Source organism: Typopeltis vanoorti, chromosome 14 (genome assembly GCF_054136105.1).
Source record: "Typopeltis vanoorti isolate ZY-2024b chromosome 14, IOZ_Tvanoo_1.0, whole genome shotgun sequence".
Taxonomy (NCBI): Eukaryota; Metazoa; Arthropoda; class Arachnida; order Uropygi; family Thelyphonidae; genus Typopeltis; species Typopeltis vanoorti.
Genome location: NC_143562.1, coordinates 68,342,679 through 68,370,544, shown reverse-complemented (window position 1 = coordinate 68,370,544; position 27,866 = coordinate 68,342,679). Strand labels below are relative to the sequence as shown.

General features: G+C 33.5%; 1 protein-coding gene across 1 annotated transcript in view; it reads right to left on the bottom strand.

Moving 5' to 3' along the window:
• LOC150099573 (cytochrome P450 4V2-like) overlaps positions 1–27,866 on the bottom strand; it is a 39,765-nt gene that overhangs the window by 4,833 nt on the left and 7,066 nt on the right. The window contains exons 2-8 of the mRNA XM_090403462.1: positions 23,311–23,396; positions 14,810–14,936; positions 13,005–13,117; positions 11,626–11,647; positions 9,627–9,812; positions 9,258–9,422; positions 5,694–5,760 (exon numbers count right to left, since the gene is read on the bottom strand). Coding sequence (XP_090259588.1) covers positions 5,694–5,760; positions 9,258–9,422; positions 9,627–9,812; positions 11,626–11,647; positions 13,005–13,117; positions 14,810–14,936; positions 23,311–23,396 — 766 coding nt within the window. The remainder of the gene's footprint in view (positions 1–5,693; positions 5,761–9,257; positions 9,423–9,626; positions 9,813–11,625; positions 11,648–13,004; positions 13,118–14,809; positions 14,937–23,310; positions 23,397–27,866) is intronic.

Genomic DNA, 27,866 nt, shown 5'->3' with positions numbered 1-27,866 from the left:
GACTGTTGGTCAACGTCTGGTACCATAGTTCCCTGTACCATTTTCATAAGAAGAAATCTATGCACATTGAAGGCCTGTATATTATATTTCTTGAAACCACATAGGAGAGGACCTGTTCCAGAGTGCCCCAGGTAGCCTTATTCTGTTTAATTCTTACTGAGGGCTTACCTGATGCGAGTAACATTTATTTCTCTCTTTCTTTATGTATTGGAAGCAAAAACCTAAACCCTAAACCACAGATATTAATTTGTTTTGAAAATCAAGAATTTGAATTGTGATATATATATATATATATATATATATATATGTTTTTCTCTTTTATACTAATAATCAAAAGCAGTCTATCAAAAATATTAGATTGTCGGTATATTAATACTTAAATTATATTTTTTTCCCAAACAATCAAACTAATATCAAACATTAGTTTGATTGTTTGAAAATGCAAACATAATTACAAAACTGAGGTTGAAACCTGTTTCAAACCCAGTGATGTTTCAACCTTGCAATTTACCTAGATGCAGATATGAACTGGAATAGCCACATAGGTCACTTACAAAAAAAAACTCCGAACAATATCTAGCAAACTCTACAGGCTAAAAGATACAGACTTAAAAAAACTAATATACTAATCACTGTGTCAAAATATGCTTAGATATGCTATAACAGCGTATGCTTTCTATGCACACTACAAACTACATAGATTAATATCATTACAGTACAAAATGATAAAACTGAACTTTTGAGTGAAAAAAAAAAACTCGATACCAGCTTTATACATACTACAATGTCAGAACATAAAATATTCACAGAAAACACTTATTTCACTATGCAGCTGTGCTAAAATATTATTTTGATGACAACCACAGGAGAGTCAGAAATGCATACTGTATAATCAGACCTCAGACTACATCTACATCACATAAATATAATACTCACTACGGAAAAGCCACTCGAAGCGTCTATAGCCAGATATGCTAAATAAACTATCTTTTACATACAAGAACCTTACAAACTACAACAGCCTGAAAAGAGCCTTAAGGACATACTACGGAGAAGAAAATTACCCACCTTACAAACAAACTTAATGAAATACATTATATCAGTTTATGGCATTCCAAATTATCGTGTAAATGTGGATGTGAATTTCTCTTATCCTGCGCTTGTATTAGATATCAAATGTATCAAGTTTCATCCTACTTCCATTTAAAATAAATAAAAAAAATATATTTAACACAACTACAGAACTTAAATGCATTCAATCAAGAATTGTAAATATATATATATATATATATATATATATATATTTACAATAGACTGTCATTCTGCTGTGATCATATACTGGCGCTCTGGAGATGAGTTTTGTGGACAATGAAGGAACAGCTTTGCATACGTTAATTATAACTTTTTCATGTTAAATATGTATAGTGACTTTCCTGTACTGTTCACAGTTTTTATATTCAATGTTTAATATCTTTTCCTTTCTTTTATGAAAACACCTGAAGAATGCTGAAAGGCCGAACTAGTCGTGCGATTCCATTAAACCTTTTTCCTTCATTCTCGGTTTATGTCATTCAATTCTTTTAAAAAATATGTTTAACAACCGAGTAAATCAATCTCAGTGCATCTATAGCCTTCATGTCGAAGCCTCTCTTAATAATAACAAAAGAAACTTCAACAAAACACTGAAAAATATAGGACTGAACATCAGCAGGTTAGTCTTTCTGAAACGCTGTAAATTCCATGCAGTCTTTCCTAAATTTATATCTTTTAAAGAGAATATTACTTCGGAACGTAACAAAAGAATATATCACAAAGCAAAGTTAGACCTTCCTGCTGAAAGAACATTCGACACAAAAAGTACTCTTGCTTTTTTGTTTGCCAAAAAAGTACATTATCTCAAATACTTGAAGAATCTCTAGACAATGAAAGTTGGCATCTCTGTAGTATGCGTAGTGAGTCTCCAGCAGCCGAAATCCAATATAACAGCAAATTAAAACTTATTAGAAAATTTCAAACACTAAAAAGAGTAAAAATAACCTGAAATTCTCGAAACCCCACATCAACCCTGATAAAGTTGTAATTAATAAATCATCTCACATCCTTTCAGATGCAGAAAAAAGTGTCCTCAGCAAAGGTTTAAATGCTATTCCTTCTCCAATATCTATCCCAAGAGAATCACTCCTCACCAAGATAGAAAAAGACGCTTCCTTCCTCCCTTCACAAGATGCAAAACTTCTCCGTATTGAATCCATCTTCATAATTAACAATACAAAACCACCCACAGATAACATTTATTCGTCGGAACGACAGGCTCTTAAGAGTTTGAAAAACAACAGAAATATTATTATCTTTGCCGCAGATAAAGGAAATGCCACAGCTGTACTTAACATTAAAGATTATAAAAATAAGATGCTTGAATTACTACAAAGTAACACTTACTCAATTCCTGAGAGAGATCCCACTCGTGAACTTCAAAATCGTACCAACAATTTATTAAAAACAACTTCTGAACTGTCTGGATACACTCTCCTTTATCTTCGCTCTCTCCATCCACTCAGTTCACGCATATATGGAGTTCCCAAAATCCACAAGGAAAATAACTCACTTCGTCCCATTGTGGAAGGCATTGATTCACCAATATCCAACCTTTCAAAATATCTCGCAAAATACCTTAAATATTTTTCTGTCAAGGCTTGGTCTTTTATTAACAACTCTGCGGCTTTTGTATCATACATTAAGAATATTACTGTTCAGGAAAATGAAATCATGGCTAGCTTTGACATAGTATCCTTGTTTACAAATGTTCCTACAGATGAAGTCCTGACACTAATCAAAGATAAGTTATCTAAAAAAAAATGTTACCCTTACTTACTCTTTGCATCTAATCTGGATACTTTAGATTTCAGGACACCATCTACAAGCAAATTCATGGTCTAGCAATGGGCATTCCTTTATCTCCTGTACTTGCCAACATTTATCTTGAAGATTTTGAAGTAAAAGCTATCTCTTCCTATTCCTTAGCAGCAATATAATTTGGAATTTGGAAAGATATGTAGACGATATTTTCCTCATTTGGAGCCATTGACATGATTCTCTCCTGGATTTCCTTGAACATCTCAACAGTCAACACCCGAATATCCAATTCTCGGATGAGCTTGAAACTCATGGTTCCCTTCCTTTCCTAGATGTGAAACTGACCCGTTATTCTGAAAATAAACTTAAAATTTTGAAGTACAGAAAACCTACACACATCTATAGATATCTCCATAGTCAGTCCCATCATTTCCTTATTTAGCAACTTTGAATTGTTTCCACTTTGGGACATAGAGCTCGTTCTGTTTTTGACTACCCAGATGAATTTCATAAAGAAATGAATTTTCTTAGATCTACTTTCAGACTGAATGGTTATTCTCAAACAATTGCTAAAAAAATACCTATTTAATCCTCCTAGTCGCCATATTGAAGAAATTAAAAATGTTACAGGCAATATATCTATACCATACATAAGCTCAGTCTCACAAAAATTAGCCAAGGTTCTCAAAAAATATAAAATTATAACTTTATTCACTCCGCTTCCTAAGATCCGCTCTCTAGTGAGCCGTCCAAAAGCCCAGCCATCACAACATAAATTATCCCAGTGTTCACAAGATATTGTGTGACTGCGACATTCCTTACTTTGTCCAGACAGATCATTCTATTAAATTGCCTATGGAGGAGCAGAGGAGGGACATCACTTAAAGAGAATAGGTGCCAGTGCTTTATCCAGCCATATCCTTTTTTCGGCCGATTCTGATGATGAAACCATAGTCAATCAATCCTTTGGGATAGATATAACAAAATTTTCCGTTGCCCATGACGAATTGGAGAGAAAAATAGTAAAATCTAGAGAAATCACCCTCAACTCTGTACATTTAAATAATAATATAAGCTACAACCTCCCAGACTGTCATTCTGCTGTGATCAGATAATGGCGCTCACGAGATGCTATACGCACGCACTCACATAATAATGTGGACAACGAAGGAACAGCTTTGAATACGTTAATTACAACGTTTTCACTTTAAATATGTATAGTGACTTTCCTGTACTGTTCACAGTTTTTATCTTCAATGTTTAATGTTTTATTCTTTTCTTTTATGAAAACACCTGAAGAAGGCTGTAAAAGCGGAAACTAGTCGTGTGATTTTATTAAACATTTTTCCTTCACTCTCGGTTTATGTCATTCAATTATTTTAAAAATACATACATAAATATATATTTATATATATTATTATTTAAATATATAAATATTTTAGGTAAATATATAAATAACATATATAAATATTTTAGAGATCAATACAAATATTATTATTATTATTCTATTCCAAGCTATCTACTTTTTCTCCTGCCATAACCTGTGTACAGGGAAAACGAGTTACTTTAAATGTAGAGTCATCGATGTCATTCAAACAAGATACGTGTCAAAATCTGTTCAACATCAAAACGTTATTCGTAAGACAAGTTTATGAATAAAGTTTCCGTTTTCCTTACGAGGAAGGTCTCTTCCTCAATGTGACTTTGATGAACATGCTTCATCAAATACTTTATTCTTACGTCAATATGAAAAACAAAAATCCTCATGAATTAGTATTGTAGAACTAATTATATTTTGTTTTTGTTAACCCCACGAAATCGCATTATGTAAATAAATCTCAATGATTATTAAATGGAATATGATGAGTTTTGCGATTATCACTTTTGTATATTCTTCATCTTACATTGTAAAACTTCCTTGTAAAATAGAAAATAGTAAAACGGTATGCTATCTTTTAAAATCTTTTCCGCATTACAGACTGGTTACAGCTTTCATAAGTCTGTAATACGAAAGGAAATAAAAAGCACAATAACCTCAAAAAGGTGATTATAAAGCTTTGGTTAGCAAAGATTAGTTTGTTATTTGTGTCTACAATGCACACTACGTACTATGATTAATGATTATACCTCTGTCGTGACCAACTAGTGTATTTTTATTAAGAAATTTAGTCGAACAGTTTTTAGCCTTGACATTTTTCAATCCGTCTTAATCCTATTGCCTTCATACAAGCGCATCCTAACCTTCACTAGTATACCAATCTGTAAATGAAATTCTCGATTTAATTTTAATAAATATTGTAAAAGTGCAACAAAAGACTTTACAGGTACTCTACGATATAACCGCGTAGTCAGTCATCTTGCAGCATAGCAATATTACAGAATAGAAACTTGAATTTAAATTTCTTTTTAGATATACCATGGTTTTCGTTTATGATTCTTATATATGACATTTAAACTTTTGTTAAAATAGTGAATTGAACTTATTATTTTTATCTATTAAATTAATAATAATCAAAATTTAGAAATTAAGTGTACAGATTTCTTATTTAGAAAAGAGAAATATTAAAATAACGAAAACGCAATTCATATAATTCTTCATCACTAAAGTAAAATTGTAAACTTGACAAATTTAAGAAAGAGAAGCAACTGTCATGCTATTCTGAGAACACAATACATAAATATGATTTTAGCTCCTATTTGAATTTAATTTAACAGTTTGGTATTTTGTTAAATCGAGATGTTCGTGAAAAGATCATTATATTATTATTATAAATGATTACAAGAATGCACAGAAAGTTTGTGTATTTTACACTTTAGTGAAAGAAGAAAGACATGCTTACCATACTCGATATCATCTTCAAGGTGCTTTGCAACCAGCGGTACAGTGGGATACACTCGCATTGTTTCCTTTTGAACAGACAAATCATAGTTATTAACATGCACTGGGGAGTAAAGTGTTTTGTATATAAACTTATAACATATAGTAATATTAACTTGTAAGAATGAAATTAGTCAAAATTGTACAGTTCACTTTTTGAACACATGAAATGATACATTCTTGCTATATAACTTCATAAATCAGCATGCGACAGAAGGAACTCCAGGTCAAAAAGTGCAAGTTCTGATTATAGTCGTAATGGAGATTTCAGTTAATGACTTATCTATTATGTCCAAGGTTGCTGACCATGATAACGCGGTAATGACTCGAGAAGTGTATAAGTATTTAATGTTCCATTCAGAGACGTTTACATGCTGAACTACAAAGGGAGAAGCCATGAGCAGCTCAGGAGTATGCTGGATTCTAAGCTGTGAGAGTCGGTTATTGGATGGGAAGAAAATTGACATTACATGCAGAGCCTTTAAGAAATACTTAACTTGGTGTAATGCATCAGAATGCGTCACTATAGTTCGAAAAATAAACAGAGTTCGAATGAAGTGGTATGAATAAGAAAAGAAACTGGATCTCTCGGCATGCTTCAAGAAAAAGAAAGAATGAATATAAAAGAGAACTCCGCTGAGTGTAGATGGTATCCGGATGGCAGAAGAAGAACTTTTCCAACTAATGAGCACTCAGTTGTTGATGGCTATCAGGTTGTTGTTTGCAACATTGAGCTCACTGCTGACTGCTATCTCTTCATTGTATATCTCCTCAGCTGTGTGAAAAGGAGGTACAAGAACTGTTGCACAAGCTGAATAAGAATTTGTCATTTGGAAATATGGACTAATGGGACAACAGCATGGATGCTAAAAGAATGTTCAAGTGAACTGGCTCTTCTTTTGACCATGTAATTTGAGTCTCAAAACAGGGAATGTTCAAGAGGAGTGGGAAAATATATGATAATTCCATTGGACAGGGTGGTGCAAAGACTGATATAACAAACGGATAATCTATCAGTAGTATATCTGGTAAAAAGTTTGGCAAAGTTGGTTAGCTCTCATACAGAATTAGATTTGATAGAAAATCTCTACCTTGAAATTAAAGATTGGATTTAAGAAGGGAAGATCTTGTTTCAGCAACTTGCACATATTCTAGAATAATGATACGGTTGAGTTAGTCAAGGGAATACACAAGGATACTTTTGGATTTTACTAAGGCTTTTGACAGAATACAGCATAGAACGCTCTTGTATAAACTGTAGAGTTTGGGATTGTCCCCTAATATTAGCGTGATAAAAGGATGCTGACTGAAAAATATCAAAAACTGTTTTTTGGGGAAGGAAGGTCTCAGGATTTAAAGTAACCATTGCTGTACCACAAGGATCAGCCCATAAAATTGTTATTCAATCTGTACATTATATTGGAAAGGATTTGACAGAGGTCACAGCTATTTGCGGATGATACAAAATTAGGCAGGGTAGTCTTTGTTCTGTCTGATATGCAACACTCGAAAGAATGATTGAAAGGTTTGGAATTGTGGGCATCATTTCAATGTTAGTAAACGTAATGCCATGTCTTTATTGTGACATGATATCTAATATCACATTATATTGGTAGGATTATTCTAGATCAAAATGATCGCGCTAGGGCTCCTGGAGGTTTGGTAGGTAGGACGTCAAAGGGTTGTATAGAATGGATTTGAAATACAATTCAGAGTACAATCGCAATGCTGAAACGAAATATATAAAGATAAGGAATCAATTTTACCTTTACAAAGCCTTGCAGATGGTTTTTTTTTTTTTAATTTTAGAGAGTAGGGAAAGGACGAGAGTGCATCCATAAAATTTAGAATAAACGTGAAGAAGAAGGGGAGTTTTTCTTTTTCTCGTGGTGTATAATTGGAGTGAACTGATGTTGGAGGTGCTCACAGCATGTGGTGCGAATGAGTTCAAGAACAGGTGTGACTGGCGGTGACATGCCCTTACGAGGTGGGTCTATGAATCGGTGGAAGTGTTTCTTAACAACAAGAATTCAATCACATTTCTTTAATTTTAATATCGGTTTTTATTCTCCACGTGTGTAGAATAAAACCCTACATGAGCTGATTGGCCTCTGACTGTGAATTAACTAGAGTGTGGATATTTAATATACTTGATATATATGAATACTTGAAAGTATAGCAGAAATATTCAGCTGGGTAAACTGACGACGTTGTAATGATCTCCTGAAAGGTATATACTCCCCTCTCTATATGAAAATAAAATTATGTTTTTTTTTTCTTTTTTGTATTTACATGTCTAGATGAATATGTTTTTGTTTTATAATTTTGTAACTGAAACGGACTATATTTATATCCGATCCAATATATCTTAAATGTATGTTCAAAAGAAGAAATAGTTATATCTGATTCCATGATATATTAAATATATCATGCAATTGACAGAGTTAAATAAAAATAATCCGTTCAGTTTACAGATCTCAGATCTTTGTTTTGACATCTATATTCTTCTGGCCTAGGTAAGGGATAAGTAAACCGGTTTTTGGGAGAAAACCCTGCCACTACTACCACATGAGATAGATTAACTCAGCTTCTATTGAAAAGTTCTCATTAAATGTCTTTGAGTTCTCGACAGGTTTCGAACTCATACCTTTTAAACTGAAGAAAGTCTTCGAAACTGACTGACACTCGGATGATCTGTTTGTCAGAATTATCCATGAAAATTTTAGAACTTATTCTATACGAGTATGGTTGAGTGTTAGAGGTTTTGGTCAAAGAAGCAACATTTTGATAAAATTGAAAAGGAATATTTTGGAAACATTACAATAACCTGTACGGTTATTAGCAAGATGTCGCATGTTGTTTATTTTAGAGAACCGGGCGGATTATGAAGCATTTCTAATTAATTGTCGGTAGTATGACTTATAGTAATGATATATCGGAAAGAAAAATTGTATGTCGAAGAGAAGCAAGTTCAGTTGCTGCCTGGAACTGTAAAGAACGTAGCGGTACTCATGCAAATGCTGGAGGAAAATTCTCTCAGAAACGCACCTTTTTTTTTACTCAAATTGACGTATCAACCAAAGCAAAACCCGCAAAGAATATCTATAATATAATGACAGCTATAGTTGCTTCGGTCGTAAGTCCTAACTAGCTGACCAAACATAAATACTTAAAAACTAAGCGAACGATTACATCTAATGTAAAAATAAAATTGAGGAGTTTTAGTTAGAATTTCTGCTTTTAAAATACTTTATTTAAAATTTGATTTCTGAATAGCAATAGACTCCGATCTATTTACATTTCAAATTTTTTTTAACTTTACTACATAATGGACATATATCGCTAAGTTGAACTGAATGCAATCCATTAACGAAGAAAAATGAAAGTTGATATCTCAGATTACTTGCTTTTGTAGCGCAAGCTGGTTTCTTAAAATTTCTCTGAGTACCTATGGCGCACATAGTGAATTTTAATATTACAATGATAACTACAGATTTTTTTTGGCATAAATGTCTACCTTTATTACGCATTCTAAATACTTCATTTTTCTGAGATCGTCAAAAATGATCTCTCGTGTCATGTTATCCTGAAAAATGCTCCGTAATTCTTCTTCAAGTCTGTCCTGCACATCTGGATACAGTCCTATACAGTAGAGGCACCAGCCGATACTAGTTGATGTTGTGGCGAAACCCTGAATAATGGAAAAATTGAAAAGTTAAATTTATTACAAGAATAAAAAATATTGTTATATATAAGCAAAATGATTACATTACTTCAATTAATCTAGTAGTAATAATGGATTATTAATCCCCTCTAATAAAAAACAAGTCATTGCGTCTAACTCATCTTATTTATCAGATACTTATGTAATAATAAAATAAGATAATATATTTACCGCTGACATAAACGTATGAGTTTCTTCAGTGACTTCTTCAATATTAAGAACATTTTGTTTGATATGTAGGTTCAATAAACAGTCCAGAAAAACTTTTTGGCTTGTATTGGTCAGTTCTGGAAAATCACATTTCTCAGCGATCGTCAGTTCCGTTTTCTGATACGCCCTCTTTTTTCGATCAATTACCTGAAAAACGAAAACCACAAAAGAATTGTAAAGTTACACGGAAGAAAAGTTGCGATTATACACAGGGTTGCCAGATTGGCCATTTCATAGCCAAATTTCAAACATTTGGCACTTTTTTGAACTCTAGGGCCATGAAAAAATTAGGTGGTCATTTATGCAAATATGGCCACTAATTTGGCCATTTTTACAAAGATTTCAAATCTTATGCATTATTATATGGAATATTTTGCATACCTTTACCTGCGTTGTGACAATATGCAAGTGATATGTTCAGTTTCGTAAGAATGGTAATTAAGTGATATTAGTATAATTAATGAATAACTTTTTAATATCGTTTATAAACTCGATCTTTATCTTGCTTATATTTTTATTATTCTCCCTTTACTAGATTGGTGTTTGCTGTGTCATATTAATATTTGTACTGCAAAAAATTGTAATACTGTTATCTATAATTTGTTTTTTTTTGTTTCTTCATTTTCTGAATTAAGATTTTTTTTTTTTTCAAACCCTTTAAAATGCTTGAGTACAAAAGTTATAACAGAGATGGAAGAAAATATAAAAAAAAGATTGAGAAGTAAAATATTTGTGGCTGAAATCTTATGATGGACAACATGCATATTGCACGTATTGCAAAACTAACGTGCATCCAAAACTTTATAACATATCTGTTCACAAAAAATCAAAGAAACACCAATATAAATCTCCCAGTACATCACAAACAACTCTAGATTAAGTTATCAAATCCTCCATGAATGACCATGAAAAACAAGCAGAAATAGAACTTAGCCTTGCAATAGCATGTCATTCCTCAATTCGTGCTGTAGATCATATAGGTGAAGTAGTTAAGAAACATTGCCAAAATAGTGTTCTTGGTGGCATTAAACTGCACAGAACCAAATGTGTTGCAATTATAGAAAATGCAATTGCTGCTTCATTGAAAGAGCAACTGAAGCATGATTTAGGAGGTAAAACGTATATATTGCTAGTAGATGAATCTACAGATATTGCAATACAAGAGCATTTTTTGCATAATTCAATCAGCTTTCTTGGGTCTTATACCTGTTGTAGAGAAAACAGCGGAGGTTTTATTTAATAAAATTTCAGAAGTGTTAGCTTCATATAATCAAACTCTTAAGAACGGTATTGGGTTTGCTAGTGATGGTGCTTCTGCTATGGTTGGAAGTAACAATTCCCTGTGGACAAGTATTAGAAATGAAAATCCGAACTGTATTCAAATGAAGTCCATTTGCCACTCTCTGGCAATTTGTATACAGCATGCATTTTCAAAGATGCCATCCAATGTTGGATTCATTTTGACTGAAATTCCTTCGTGGTTTTCAAATAGCAATATGAGAAGAGACGATTTTAATGCTCTTTTTAAAGTGATGAATTCAGCAGTTGAAGATGACCAGGAACGAGATGCACCCCTTCCATTTATGAGATTGTCCAAGACAAGGTAGTTAGTGAGATGTAAAGTCTTCAATAATATACTGCTAAATTGGGAAGAATTAATTGCCTACTTCACCTGCTGTGAACAATCTGCAGGTCAGGATACAAGGTATACGGCATGGTTGATAAAAGAGATGTTACAAGATAGGATGAATTATTTTTACTTTGTATTTGCTACTCCCATTGTTAAAGAGTTCGAAAGGCTTAATGTTTTGTTCCAGCAAACCTATGCTGATCCTCACGATCTTGACAAAGAACTACGCACATAGTCTTTATCAAAGGATGTAGAACGAAAATGGAACATGCAAAATAGTAGAAAAATGTAGACTTTGGAATTAAATTTGATCAAGAAATTAGTACGTACCTCATCAGCTTTAGCACTTCTCCTAATATGAAACAAGAAAATCATAAAATACAGTCTCTGAAATTTATGTGCCAAGCCATGCTTCAAGACTCGTTGAATCAAGCGAACAAACGGCTGTCTGAGTCAGCTGTTATATTTAAAGGTCTGTCACTTTTAAATCCTGCTGTTATTCTAAGCCAAAAAGAAAAGGGAACATTTTCTGATCTGCCATTTTCCCCCCTAATAAACGATGTTGATGTAGTCGAAGACCAAGAAAATTAGCCTTGTTACGTGGAATGAAGAAGAAAACTTAAAACTAGATGGAATCCCTGAGGAAGCTTTAGAATTTTGGCAAGCAGTATCCAAACACAACAATTTTAAAGAACTGTCGAATTATGCCCTAACATGCCTTATCGTGTGAACAAGTAACGCAACACTTGAAAGAAGTTTTTCTTATGTAACATCTATCAAAACTAAACCCAGAAACAGGATGCAAATTAAAGTGCTGAATTCAATTGGAAGAATCCGTTCATTCTTAAATGATAACAATATGTGCTGCCAAAACTTTAAATACACTGCCGAAATGCGACAAATTCACAACAGCAAAACCCTTTACGACTCAACTGCAGAAAAAGAAGAACAAGATATTCAACATCTTGAGGAAGTGCTGGTAAAAAACTTAAAATACTGTAAGTATTTTAAGTTTAATTAAAAGTATATTTGATGATACGTAATCGAATATATAGGCATAATTTATGCACACTTAATTGTTGGTATATTAATTCACACAATTCAATCATTTCATATCTTTGGCCATATTTTCTTTAAATTTTACCATAAGCTGTTGTTTTCATCTGGCAATCCTGATTATACGCATACTGGTCAATGAATTAGAAACGTTTATTTAATACCGTGTTGAACTTCTTTAGCCCGAATTACAGTACAAACATATGCGGTTTTGTATAGATTGTACACGGCGTTGGATTACATCAACAAGGACTTTATTCCGGATCTGTTTTTCTATATGGTGGCCTGGGATGATGGTCGAAGTCGCTCTCATGCTGGCTGGCCTACTACTGAACCATTTTTGCGCGATGGACAGTAGCCCCATAAGCAACTGTCACCTTCTGAATAAAAGTCAGTATTGCAGGATAGACTTCATCGGCAACAATGTTTAAATATTCCTTGTAGGATAGCTGATAATCGAGAAATATCAGCGGACTCGTTCTTTACTAACAGAACATGCCCCACACCATAATTCCAAAACCTTGAGCTGTGTTCGCAAAGCGAGCTGATTTCATTGCTTCATGGGTCTGCACCAAATCCTCTGCCTACTGTCGGTACATAACAAAGTGTAACATGACTTGTCGGCCCACTTGACGTTTTTTTTTTTTTTTTACCGTTTCAGTAACGGTGTTCCTGACTCCACTAGAGATGAATTTCCCGGTTCTTCGCAGAAATCAGTGGTTTCTGTAGAGGCATGGGATTGCGAATACCAATCCTCTTCAATTCCCTGCAAATAGTTAAGTGAGATATGTATAAACAACAGCATTCATTAAATGCTTCGATCAATTACTGCACAAGTAAGTTCTGTTTGTCCTGACAAGCCTTCTCATCTTGTTCCTGGCAGAGTTTCTGTCAGAGAGAGAGAGAGAGTCTAAGAGGCGAAACTGTGGTCGTAAGACCACAGTTACGCCTCTTAGACTGCGAATCCTCTTTTTCTCATCTGAAAGAGAGCAGTCAGCTCTCCTGTTTTCAGATTCCTGGTTCCAGCCAGATGGGCACCGACAACTAGCCATTTATCGATGTATGAAAAATATTTTTTTCCCCATTGTGATTAACACTGTTGTTGATTACTGACCAGCAGCATTTTTAAACAGGTACCTAGAACACGAGGTGACGCACATGACCAAGTATTTTGTATATTTGGTGCGTATGGGGAGTTTACGGACATCTGCATAAAGGTTTCTAATTCTGAGGCTGGTATAGGTATCAAATTAGTTGCTATAAAGAACATCAGTTCCACTTTTATTCAAGCTTTATCTTGAATTTGATCAAATTAAGGAATACATTAATTATGGCAAAAAAAAAAAAACACTGTGAGTAATTTGGGCCTTCTCCATACTGATTAGAGTGGGACGTGACTGTGAGTAAGGGAATTTCTGTTGAGAATTGTATGTAAGAAAAAAAAAGTTAATTTTCTAAGTTGAACTTTATACGTCACGACAATCATCTTCAAGAATTCTTGAAGATGATTGTCGTGATTTCTCATTTATCATTACGGATTAAATTGATAGCGTTAACATTTTTATGTATTTTTATAACTATTTCTAAATAATTAATAATGAATCTTGCCTGGAATAAGTTTTTTTTTACATTTAATTATTTTATTTTTATAAATAATAAATCGTAACATACCACAATTACAAAAAACAAGACCACGATATCAGCACTGCCATGTTTCTTTAATTGTTCTGTCTCGTTTCGCAAATGAATATTGTTATGCCTTGTAAATGATGTAAATCATATTATGCTCAAATCCGGGTAATAGGCTTGTTAGCCGATATATACGTATGTATGCGTGTATGTATAAACCCGGTTTTTTATTCGGAGGAAGGGAATTTAGCCAGTAGAACACACGCAATTTGCCGCCAACAGCATTCTTATTGGCATATAGCTTAACCACCTTATCTGTAATTATGGTTATGAAATCCATGGATACTTGGAAGGTCTTGGGAGATTAAGACCCTGTAGGAATGAGAGAATGAATTGCACCAGCTTTCTGTATCTCGTGGACGTATCTCCTGCTTGGGGATTATTTTAGGTGGTTCTCGAAATGAAAATGAGATAAGAGGTCTTATACCGAGGTTATGAGGCTATTATTTTATCAGTACATTGCCTGTATTCTTCTGTCTATTTTTTCTGTTGTGGGGATTAAAACTCCAAGTTTCCGAGAGTAGAATTCCTTGCACCCCCGTATAAGACCTGCTAACCTATCTTCTGATGCTTTCGAATAACCTGATTCTGCAGTCAGTCGTTGCTTTTTCAGATTTTATAAATCTAGCAGCGATGAAATTAGCTTTAAAACTTAATAAAGATATCTATATGAAGTTATATAATAATTATATTCCAGAATAGAAAGTTCAGTTTAAATGAAATTATTATTAGTTGATGGGCTTTATTTTTGTTTTATCAATTCACTTACCCCTTTTACAAACTCGTCCGAAATTCTTACACTTTCGTAGTAACGTTTTCCTGTAGAAAACAGCGAATAGATAAATTTATTCCAGTACATCGGTGTCAACATTCTCTCAATGATAAATCCTTCTAACCTGTATGCAAATGAACACATTACTGTTAGTGTAGAATTGCAGAGAAATGATCTAATATCAAAACCTAATGGAGAAATTTATTTGAACAGATTGTGGTACAATCTGCTCAAATCAATTCAAAGAAAACAAATCACTTTCTTTATACTTTTACATAATATTTATTTTATATATGGAGCTTTCCTTTTTCAGCTATTCGTTGTTAATATCTGACACAGATAGTAAATTTTAATGCAGATTAAAAAATCAAGGTCTCAAAGTTGAGATATTGAGTAAAGATTCATTGTTTTCTTTCATATCAAGTTGATAACCTTTAGTCTATTTTACTGAAAAGAAATCGGGAACAAACTCGAAAAATTGAATAATATTTGGCATCATGTGAAAAACTGAAGAGTTTCTGTTATTTGATCTCCTGGAAATCCCTGAATTTCAAAAATGCGTAGAAGTATTTTTATGTATCCCACGCCAAAGTTTAAAAAACTTAAAATACCGATCGCTGTAATGCGAAGACAAATGGATAGAATGAGAAAAAAATCGGACAACGTGTATCCTGAAGATCTAGGATTATATAAACCTATGCAGAAGGATGTTTCAAAGATACGAATAAGACGGAATTATATGTCTGTTGACTGATGCACTTTCCTCTTACCAGTTTGTCCGATATGAGGGGCACTTTCAAAAATCTTCTTATGAAAGCACAAAGCTGATCTTCGATTTGGAAGATTGGGATCCGAATGCCCATATACGGATCTTGACTTTTTACGTACATTGTTTTCTTATTTCTCCAACAGGTTTCCTTGTGTAAATTGTGGAATCTGCAAAACAAGCAAATCATCTAGTCATGCATGAATTTAAAGTCATACGAAAATGATATTAAATACTCTTATCATAAGTTATTTTGGTAGGACTCAATTCAAATCAAACCAAATGTGATTTGTGGGAAAGCAACCCACAGATCTTTGAATTGCAAATTAAATTTCTGAGATAAGACGGTTTCGAATCTTGTTTACAAAGGAAACAACCTTCATGATGGCTGTTCAACTGTAAATTGTTAAAAAGTTGTTTCTTCGGCTGTTTATGTTTATTGATAAAGTAATGACAGCAATACGTAAACAACATATTGATTAGATCCCTGTCGCGATATTTATTTTGCTGTAGACATAATGCTATCTCATTTCCTTCTCTTGAGTGGCAGTATGATAACTCATCTTCCTTGTTACAGTATGATGAACATTTTATGCCGTGGACAAATTTGTTTAAAATTTGTTAAAATAAGCTTTAAAATTCCTTCCTTATCGATATCCAGTAAAATATCGATCTTGGCTTTTTACGTATACTGTTTCTTTGTTTCTCCCAGAGTCTTGAGCTCAACGGTCGGCCGAATTATCTCAACATTTAGACATAATATCCATAAGCTTCTTATTCATTCGAGAAACGTACTCTGCATTTTGTCCCTTAATGGCTTTCTCATTTGTGTGGACAATGTTTTTTTAGAGGAAGTAATGCAGAGGGAGAGAGAGAGAGAGAGAGAGAGAGAGAGAGAGAGAGAATTCCAGTTGTTTTTGCAAGTAGTAATTTAAGCGAAACTCATTTATTGAAGACGATATTAAGAGCAAACCCATTTTTCTTTCTGCGGTCCGTTGATTATTCCATTCCACTTTGTGAAGATCCATATTGTGTTGTGTTGACACTAACATATTCATTTGAAAGCCCCTCAGTTGTTCTGATATTCTGTGTTAAGCATAATTTATGGAATCCTAATGCTATGCATGCGTTTTACTATAAATGTAGTTATTAAGGTGTGTAAGAATGAGAAGTTGTATACTTTGGACACATTTACCTCTTTATGTTAACTGCGTAATTGCTCGAAGGATTCTTCTGTGCTTCAAGTTGAATTCCCATCGCAGTTTCTACAGAAGAAAAATCTGTTTATTTCTTGAAGAAAATTATAACGTAATAATCATTAGTAGCTACCACAATCATTGCAGTACAATTCATCATTGCAATAATTACTGAAATATAATATAAACTATATAATAAATATATTTTATATGTAATAAAGTGGACCAATTAAAGATAGAAGAGGATTTATATAGTAATTTTGCATTCTAACTAACATGTCTGGACTGGCAGAGTGGAGAGTACTTCCTCTTCAAACTTCTGGCTTCGTAGTGTGTTGGTTCAAATCCCTCTGAGGTCATTTTATGTTGCAAATATATATAATTCTCTGGAATTTGGAAAACGTTATACTTTGGCTGGATTGTTTTAATAATGAGATGATTTTAGGAGGCATCAATGATATTCAGATAAAGCAAATAAAATATTCCCTAAAGGACTATCGAAGTCTGTTAAATTATGAAATTTGTAGTAGTATTTGTTTCAATTTCTCTTTCTCTCTCTCTCTCTCTCTCTCTCTCTCTCTTAAGTGAATGAAACCAGTACAATGAGAAAGTATAGCTTTGAGACGTTGTACAACAGCTAAGTAACTGACACTTAGTAAATTTGTCATTCATATTATCTCTATATTCCGCACTGCAATAAACACAAAGAACAGTTTATGATATCTTAAAATTCCTCATGCATAATAACATGATATATAGGGGGATTCTGTCACATATTTCTTGTAATTATTAATAAGGGGTTGTGTCCCTTGGGTCTTGCGAACCTGTCTATCTGTGCGTGCATTAAAGTCGCGTTAACGGGGGACAGGTTGTTATTGATGGAAACCCAGTGACTAAGACTCTGTTCAATTTGCTAAAATAAAGGATTTATAAAGGATTAATACATCTTTTTAGGATAAGCATAAAAATGAACTCGTGCAAAGCAGGATGAAATAAAATGAAATTAAATACCGGAAATAATTAAAAATATATCATGTATGAAAGCAAATAGCAAAGATATAGTTAAACTGTAATCTATTTGAACTGAATTTATCAGCTTACATTTATCAGTTAATTACATTGAATTAAATCAGGATGCATCTGAAGTAAACGAAATCTCCACCTCTTCCAGATGGTTCGTTCTAGAATTTGTGAATTCAAGTCAAGTGTTATCAGTGTTCTCACTTTGTTACCAAGCTCTAAGGAAAACATTTGGCTCAAAAGAAAGCTAAACCATTTATGGTATAAGTGGTTAAATATATGGAGAGAGAGAGAGAGAGAGAGAGAGAGAGAGAGAGAGAGAGAGATTGTTTGTTCTCAGTGACTACTTGTGAAAACGTCACGTGATCATTAAACGCTTAAGTAGTTTGAAATTAATAAACTGATCATCTTATGTTATAGGTAAAAGCAAATAATGAACGTTCAACTAAAAGAAAACTCAACTGGTTATTGCCCATGATGTTTTCAGTTGTCTCAGTTCGACTCAATACCATATTATCATTACGAGAGCATCACATATAGTGTGATCGAGCCATTATCGCATGTAAAGCATTCCATCATCGTTTACTCGAGTAAAACATGGTTTAGGAAATCGTCATTTCTTCTTCCTTTGCACCAGAATACACAACAAATAGACTTCGTATATCTGACATTGAATATAATGCTACATTATTAGGTTTTCTCTTTTGTTTATGTCGCATACACCCACGGAAGATTTTCTATTTTTATTAATTTTGTATTTTTGTTTATATTTTCGTAGTCCGGAAATCCTAATCTAGAGACCAAACATGGAACCAAACATGGAATCGAATAAACGGACTGTGGTCTCACACAGGGAAATAAAATTCATCTCCAAACTAAAGACAGTCATCCATGCCCACATCAAAATTCGAACTACAGCCTCTTGGTTTGATAGGGGATCCGCTAACCACTCGGCCAACTAGGACGGTAAATTATATATGTATAGTGGATACAACATGAATTTAGAACCTGAATTTCTATTTTACTTGGATATATATGAAATTACATACATATATATTCAAATATGAAATTACATACATATATATTCAAAACGTATTATTATTAGTGGTAATAGTATCATCAGACCTGTGTGTTGTCAAGAGATGCATCTTGAAAGATCCCACTCTCACAGGCATTGCTCACAGCTCATCACCTTCACTTAAATAAATTCGCTGTCAATGCGCTCTACGCATTTTCAAGTAATGCATTCCAATCACCACCACTGTCCATACAAAAAAATCTACTCCCCTCTCTCTCTCTCTCTCTGTGGCTTACGCTATCCTTCTGCAGCTTCCAGAAATGATTCTTTGTTTTAACACTGTCTCCATCCATTCTATGAAAAATCTCATCGACATTAATTTGATAACACTTACTAACTTATATATAAAAATCATGTTCCCCTTTCCTCATTCTATTCGCTAGCTAAAATTTGAATTCCCTCAATCAGTTCTCTCACTTAACATTCAGAAGGCAGGAACCGATTTCGTCAATCATCTCTGAACTCACACCAAAAATTCACCATTCTTTTGAAAACCAGGTGACCTAATCTGTGCACAGAAATTCATTACTTCTGCATGACAGTATTCTGTGCATTACGTATTATAACCCAGTGATTCTGTGCCATAATTCGTTGTTGTTGTTGTTCTTATATTTTAGCATAAATATCGTCGGCATTTCAAGTTCCTATCTAGAATAACTCCAAGATCTTTCATCTTCTTCACTTCCTCTAAGATATTCCCTCTAATCGAGGACTCTACATCCCATCTTGTCTTTTCAAATTGTAAAAGCTTACAGTTTGCTACATTGAACTGATATCCCCCCACACTTGTTATTCACAAAGTCTATTCAAGGTCTCTTGCAAAGCTACAACACCTTTTCTATTTGTCACACTTTTCCCATCTTTGCATCGACTGCAAACAACTGTATACTATCTTGCAACCTTTAGGTGTCGTTTACATAAAAAACAAACAGAAATATACCCGAAACATACCCCAGAATCACACCACTAGTGAATTTCCTATTCTGTGATATTGTACACCCCAAAATCCAAACTGCTAAGAGATCAATTGCATATTGCCAATTGATCTTCATTGCCAATCTTCAATGTACCATCTTCAATTCAAATTAAAACAGATGATATTGGATATACCATCTGTTTTAATTCAATTACCAGTTTGTCATATTGCACTACTTCGAAGGCCTTTGCAATTTTTATGCATTACCTGGCCCAATATAATTATCACATTCTTATAATATGTGTTTATGTTTGTGTGTGAGAAACCAAGAAGAAAAACTAAAGAAGAAAAACCATTTTAGGATCACAGTCTGAGACGGAAAACTGAATGAAGAAAAAAAAGGAACTGCTGATGAATTGTGAAATGATAACATACAATGATACCAAATTTTATATTTTATGGTTTTGATACAAAAATCTATACACTCTATATTCATCGGTTTGCAGCTATCCATTTACTTACATTTTTTTGAATTCTCATTGGTAAAATTTACTGTAAATGACGGCATGGTTTGGTTTTTCAAGATTAACAAAGGTCAGCAAGTTTGAAGGTGAGGTGACGATTTTGAACTGTGAAACAATGATTAATTAAATTAAAACTCTGCATAACATTTCCGTTCATTACACATAAAGTATTACTTACGGCACACAATATCCAACACGCATAATTCAGAATACTTTGTGAAGTTCACCCATTCGAAATTTGAAACTTTTTCTAATTTCTTTATTAGTATATCTGATTGTTCATTGACTGCCGCTAGGGAATTTTTGGTCATTTCATAGCCGAATGTCGGATTCAACAACTTCCTTCTTACTTTCCATTTAACGCCTTCGCTGAAACAAAAATAAGTGACCGTTATACGTGAAATATTGAACTTTTGTTTACTGCATTATTAATACAAATATTTATCTTTGAGTATTTATATCAATAATATTGTAAAATTGTTAAAATTATTGCTAAAAAACTCAGATTGATACGTTTTGTTAAATGTAGATATTGCATAGAGAATTATTTAAAACTATATTACTTACTTTATCAAAGTTTATTATTCGAATATGGAAGATTAGATAAACGAACTCTTTGAAATAAAATAGAATGAAAACCTAGTATAAAGAGTTCTGATCCTTATGAACATCTCTATAAATATCTTTGGAATGATCTCGTTGATTTAGTTATGCATTGTATATATCGGAAAATAAGAAAAAAAGTTATTTATTCTTTCACTCGATAATCGCAGTGACGACTGGTGATCTTAAACACTCGGATTTTTAACATAGAATCATTTGAGAAAAGCGTTGTAAAGGGAAGTTTCTCGAAAGGATAGAAAGTCGTCATATTAGGGCAACTGTTGAATTTCGTTAACTCCAGAAGTATTGGATGTCATTACAGTAAAGGGTGATTTCGAAGGACAATAGTAGACATGGAAAGATAAATTTTAATTTTTGTCTTATTCATTTATCTGACTTTTCTCATTAGAATATTCAAGGTCCAAATGTTTTGTGATGAACAGACGCTATCATAATCGCTAACATATTTTAACTACTATTACATTACAAAGACCGAGTATATATATATATATAAGGCAAATATTTCGAAACATTTCTTCAGTTTTATATATAAGTAACAACTTCTTTCAAGAACAAACTTTGCTTTGTCCAACGGAGCATGCAGAACTCATCCACGAGAGGTTAGTTTAGTGAAAGTATACTACGCTACTAACAGAGGGCTGTTGTTACAAGGGTTGGACAATAGAGAATGTACTGAATAGCTGACGAATGAATTTGCCAGGATACCATTGATGTTAGTTCTGAAGAATAATCCTCGTAGCAGAAGCATTTGTAGATGGAAATAGCAGTAACTATCTTTTCTATGAAAGAAAATGCTTAAGTGAGCAAAAGGATCATTACTCGTTTTAACTGCTCTTGTCTGCACAGAAACCGGAATTTTTACCGAGATATTAGGTATATTATCTCAGATGTGAGAGCAATATTCGATGGTAAAACGTATTTGTATAGAGTCGGAAGGTGATAAAGAAAAATAAACGCCTTTATCAAAAGTGTTCTTGTTTGTGTGAAATAAGGCAGAGATTTGTTTTGCTAGCATTGAAACTGACAATATTTTCTAAACTCCACTGGTGATGTTTTTGAGATAGAAATTTAGGGTAGTATATGTTAAGGTTAATGTCTAGCACAAAATCAGAAGCGCAGCAGAGTGTCACTAGCGAAACGGTGTATTGTATTGGCAGTCAGCTTGAGTAGATAGCTGATATGTAGAATGAACAGGAAGCAGAAAAGGATAGCTCCCTCTATTTGCAAAATTAGAAGATAAGGAGTTATCTACCACCACATTTAGTTAGAAAGCTGGCATCTTAAATTACAGAGGTTACTGTGTTCAGTCAAATTTCGTGGAGGGGAGCAACTTGAGATTCACCAAAATTTTTCACACAGGAGATCTGCTCGCATATATAAACAGATCCTCCTATAATGTGACTAATGGAGTTCACACTGTAGGTCATTTATTAGTTGACAATCTCCAAAAGAGTAGGAGTTGAGTGTTGATGGTTCTTTCCATGGTCTGAGAGAGATGAGATGAGAGAAATTATACGGTAGTTTAAAGGTAAATATTTATCATACTTCTTACTAAGGGGTTGTACATGGGCTACGATTTAGACTAGCTATATTCAAGTGTAGCCGGAATCAACTCTAATGCACAAACATTTCGAAAACTCAGAGGAATGTCATACATACTAGGAGAGGATTTTAGTGTTTCATTTGAACAAGATTTTTTCTCGATTGTTTCAGGCTAGAGATCGATGATGTGTGCAAACTCTGGAGAGAGGTAAAAGGGCAGGTTATACACTACATCGGCAATAGTAATATTTATAGAGGTTAACGCTTTTCCATTAAAAATTATGCGACCAGACAAAGAGCAAGCGAGCCAGAGAGAGAGAGAGAGAGAGAGAGATTGAATCCCAGCTGCAAAAGACAGATCATATGTGACAATACTGGATCTTACTTACATTGACAAACGCTTAGTTTACTAAATACTGAAAAAACGCCACAGAGATGTACAGCAGCAAGTACGTCTTTATTCAGTAATTTCCATGATTGTTCAAATCAATTTAATGTTTAAGAATAAGCATCGTTCCTCTTTACGTTTTCCCTTAGAGGAAATATCCGTCGACGAAGAGTGTTGTGGGAAAAGTCGTCTTCTCCTTCAACTAGCAAGACCGTTCTAGCTTTTGTGTTTTTCCCAGTAAAAGGTCTTCGCCTTATGAAGGAGAGGGCTGTTCACACAAAAACCATCATTTTGTAGTGCGTATTCATTTCACTTCATAATACCATTGATTATTAATTTATTTGTAATCTATAGTAAATTACTGAATGATATAAAATTACTGAATATTGAAATGGCGATGCGAAATATAAATTTTAAAAAATTGATTGAAATGTAAATTAATACCTTGTTAACAAGCCTTCACCAAAAAGATCTTTCAAAAAGTTATACAGACGGGACTTTCGCGATCGCGTTTTAGGGCTGAGGATTACCTGCAAATGAAAAATAAACAGATATCATAAGCAAATATTCAAGGAAAAGAAACAAAGGTTTATTTGTTTAATATTTCACTCTATTATGCAGAAAGGTATCCTTTTTCAATAGTATTTTACAGCGAATATAATTTATTAGTATTTACATATATAAGCTTGGAAAGAACTCAACGAAGACCAGCATGGGCAAGATACCTACGTGCAATATAACGAGTCATGTGTTTATAAGAATATGTTGCTTCCAAGTGAGTTCAATTGTGTCCGGGAGAAATTTCTGCGAGTAAGGAATTGACGGAGCTTTAAAGGGGCATTCTGATAGGATGCCATGTTGCAGGCCTACCTCTTCGGCAAATTGTTCACAAATTGGGCCATCCCAGGTTAAGAGTCAGTGAAACCATACTGAGGTGGAAGCAGAGGGAGTCAGCTGAAAGTGCTACCGAAAGGGGACGAACCACATAACTCACTGAACGTGACAGTAGACATACGGAGGATAATATGTAAAAGCCTCCAATGTTTAGAAAATAATAAATTTAACAAACGTTACGATTGTTACCAATAAATCTGAAATAATTCAGTCAGTAAGTATTTGGCCACATTGGCAAGTATTCACCTAAGGTTATCTAGGTTGTGGTTTAATTATTTCAATATTCCAACTCTGCCCACCTGTTATACTGTAGATTCACTGTATACCTGCAATATTATGGATGGGTTTACAAACCTTTGTAGGTGAAAGTCATCACTTAAAAATGGAGACTTACATTTTTAATCATTTGCAATCGATTTGATATAGATTATCATGTAAAAACGTAACGTAATTTATTAAAAAAAAAGAATAAAAGGAATGGGTAATTCGTGCTAAATTTTCTCTCCTTTCTTGTAGAGATGGCTGTACTTAACCTGCATCAATCTCTCTATTATCGTCTTTATTCTGCCCTTAAATTTATGTTTTTCTGTAACGAAAATAAAATAAATAGATCAACCTCAGATGATGTAATTTGACAATCTTGCACTGATGGTTTATTATATTATGTGATAATGTGCTATAATGAGCAATCGTAGAAAACCAAAAAAATGTGTTATTCAATTTAATTACAAATTCTAAATGTAAGAGAAACAAAATGATTACCTCAGTACTTTCAGGTTTAGATAAAATGACAACTGGAGTCCAGCCTAGCCACAATTTTGTGATACCTTTGGACCCAAAATGTGTGCTTATTCCTGTTACGAACTGGCAAATAACTGTGAAATAATAATAATAATTTTTTTTTAATGTCAAGTAATACTTAATTATCTGTCATTATTTTTCTGCGTTTTGTGCGTTTCTTTCAATATTTTTGATAGATTCTGTATTTAATACAGATATTTTACAACATATACTGTATATATACAGGGTGTTCGGGATAAATTTGACAGTTTCGTAAGGAAAAAGAAAATCTTCTTTGTATCTATTAAATTTAATGAATTGACAAAAAAACATTACAGGCAGAGTTAATTACAATACTATCAACAAGATTTACTCAAAATAACCACCATTAGCATCGATCACAGCTTCAATTCTGCTTCGGAACCTCGAACAAGCTGATGCTACAGTCTCCCTGGGAAGGGCCGCAAAAACTGTTTTAATTTTATCCATTAACTGGGCTTTTGTATTACTGGAAGTGCGATTGGTGTCTTTTTCAACTGCGCCCCATACAAAATAATCCATGGGGTTAAGGTCTGGGGAGTTTGGAGGCCAAACATTTGGACTGGTGAAGTCGTAGAAATTTTCAGACAACCATTTTTGACTTTTCCCAGAGGTGTGGCAAGGGGCCGAATCCTGCTGCCATACATACGGCCTACCATTGGCTACCCTTGTTATCCAGGCTTGACTACAGTTAGCAACTCCACGAACAAAGCCCGAATTCCAATGCCAGGGTTCTTCAACACCTGTTCCTGCAGATTTGCGAGGAATTCTGCTGTACGAACGCAATCAGATCGTCTGCTAGGGATCTTTCTTCTTGCTACATCCTCGTAGTCACCATTGCAAGTCTCTAGTTCATGCCTGATTGTTTTTACTGTATTCAGGGAGCATTGGGCAGCAGTCGTAATATCCTTATTTTGATGGCGGGCACGAATCATCATGATACAAGTTATTCTCTTCCATGATTCAGGTGGGTTCCAGCTATCCATCCTTTCTGACATCTTGTATATGAATGAAGAAGGGTCCAAACTTTTAAATGAAGAGAAGTGTGTGTTAATACATGTAACTTACGGAAAAATATAATTAATTATAAATATGTCAAATTTATCCCGAACACCCTGTATATATATATATATATATATAATCCTTTTTTTCAGGTTAACATGTATAGGCGAGTACACACCTATGGACTTCCACTGCTTGAACTCGATTTAACTTTTAATTTGCAAGGGGTGGTGGATTTGAATAGACGTGTTTGTGTCCCTGTAATGGCGTTTGAGGAGATTTTGTTATAGGTTTGTGTGTGTGTGTGTGTGTGTGTGTGTGTGTGTGAGAGAGAGAGAGAGAGAGAGAGAGAGAGAGAGAGAGTAATTTCCCTCTAATGTTCAATCTCCCTAATAATAATAATAATAATTATAATAATAGTAATAATTTTTATAAAATGCCTTATTTTTGTCTACTAACGTATAAGTTTTATTACAATAAGAAACCAAAAGAAATATGTGAAAAAATGTACATATATATATTTTTTTTAATTTTAAGTTAATTTTATTTTTTAAATATTTTTATATATATGAAGTTGAATAATTTGATGTTGAGTAGCAATATTGCTATTAAGAAGCTGTGGTTTACTGGAAAGACAAGTCGAATTAAGGAATTAAAGTAAATGAAGAAAAGCCGAGATAAATTGAAATAAGAGATTGAGAAATTAATAATTCATGCATAGTAATATTATCGCATTACAGTTTAGTATATGACATCGTAATTTTATTATGTTATTGCATTTTACATAGTAATATTATGAGGATTAATTGATAATACAATTACGTATACACTGTACCCATACAGATTTGCATTGCATACAACTATCCATTTCAGTTTTAGTTTTTTATAGTTTTCTGTATGTGGTTACTTTAATATTAGGCATTGCTATTGCCTCGTGTTGAGTATAAGGACCGTAAAGCTCTTTTAAGGGCAGCATATGAAGTTAGCTTCTTTATATTGTATGGAAGCTTATTTAAAAAAGTCGGGTATATAGAATTGATGGGTTTCTTTTTCCATATGCAATATTATAGTTACTCGTAAGTTATGTTATATGCTGAGGTCTGATTTCATATGGAATTATTACTGATTTCGATATTTTCTGGAAAAGTAGTATTTTCGCATGATAGTGTAATGTCTAAGATTTTTATAGTTAGCAGTCGACAGTTGGTATGTGTTGATGGATAGAAAAAAGGAATAATGTTTAGGTGCCCCACAGCTGTTGTTGCCATCAGCCTGTTTTGTAATGAGTTTAATTTATTCATTAAATATTATGATACAAAACCATAGCAATATATTCCATTTCTGATTCCATATTCCATAGTATCATACATTATCATACATCATACATCATACATCATACATAATCAATATTCCATAGCAATATACATTCCATTTCTGATTGCAATATATTCCATTTCTCAGTACAGACTCATTAAGGTTTTAGAGATGATTTTTCTAGTATTTGCAGGTAATGCCTTGTAAGTAGAGCATTTTCTACAGTAATATGCGCAGCGTTCTCCATATGTAAGATAATGTGTGTGTTCCACCGAATATTGTAATCATATTGCAGGTTTGAGTAATGGATGTTTGTAACTTCCTGGATTGTAGGAAGGATTCAGTTTTTTGAGACGATGTGGGATATGACATTTCAGTGATCTGTTGGGGAGTTATGGCTATCTGAGGGTTTCTAAATATGATGAGTTGGCGTTTATTGCTGTTTATTACAATAGAATTATGAATGAGCCAATCATTTGAACTCTGATTGCGAATGTTATAAGCCTGTTGATCGGTTGTTTTGTATGGATATGAGTAGCGTGCCATCTTTGTACCAGTAGATTTGACTGTATAATTGTAGGTTGGATAGATCATTCCCAAATATATTGAAAAGGTATGGCGATAAAACTGCCCCTTGATGAATGACAATTAATCTGAGTTCTGTTGCTGTAGGAACGATTTATATTTGTAATGTTGGTTCTGTTTTTCAAAAAGTCTTAGGACCAGTTGTAGATCATTCCGCTTATGTAGGCTTTCTTTTAAAGTAACTGTGTGCTCTATGGTGTCTAAAGCCTTAGGGAAGTCAAGAGATGATGCAAATGCAAAATTGGTTTTGTCAAGAGATGAGTTGATTATATCACAGAGAGCATCGAATAAGATATTAGTTCCTTTATTTTTGCGAAATCCGTACTGAATATTGGAAAATCGAATTTCTCTAGACAAGTGGATATTTTTTTCATTAACTATGCTTT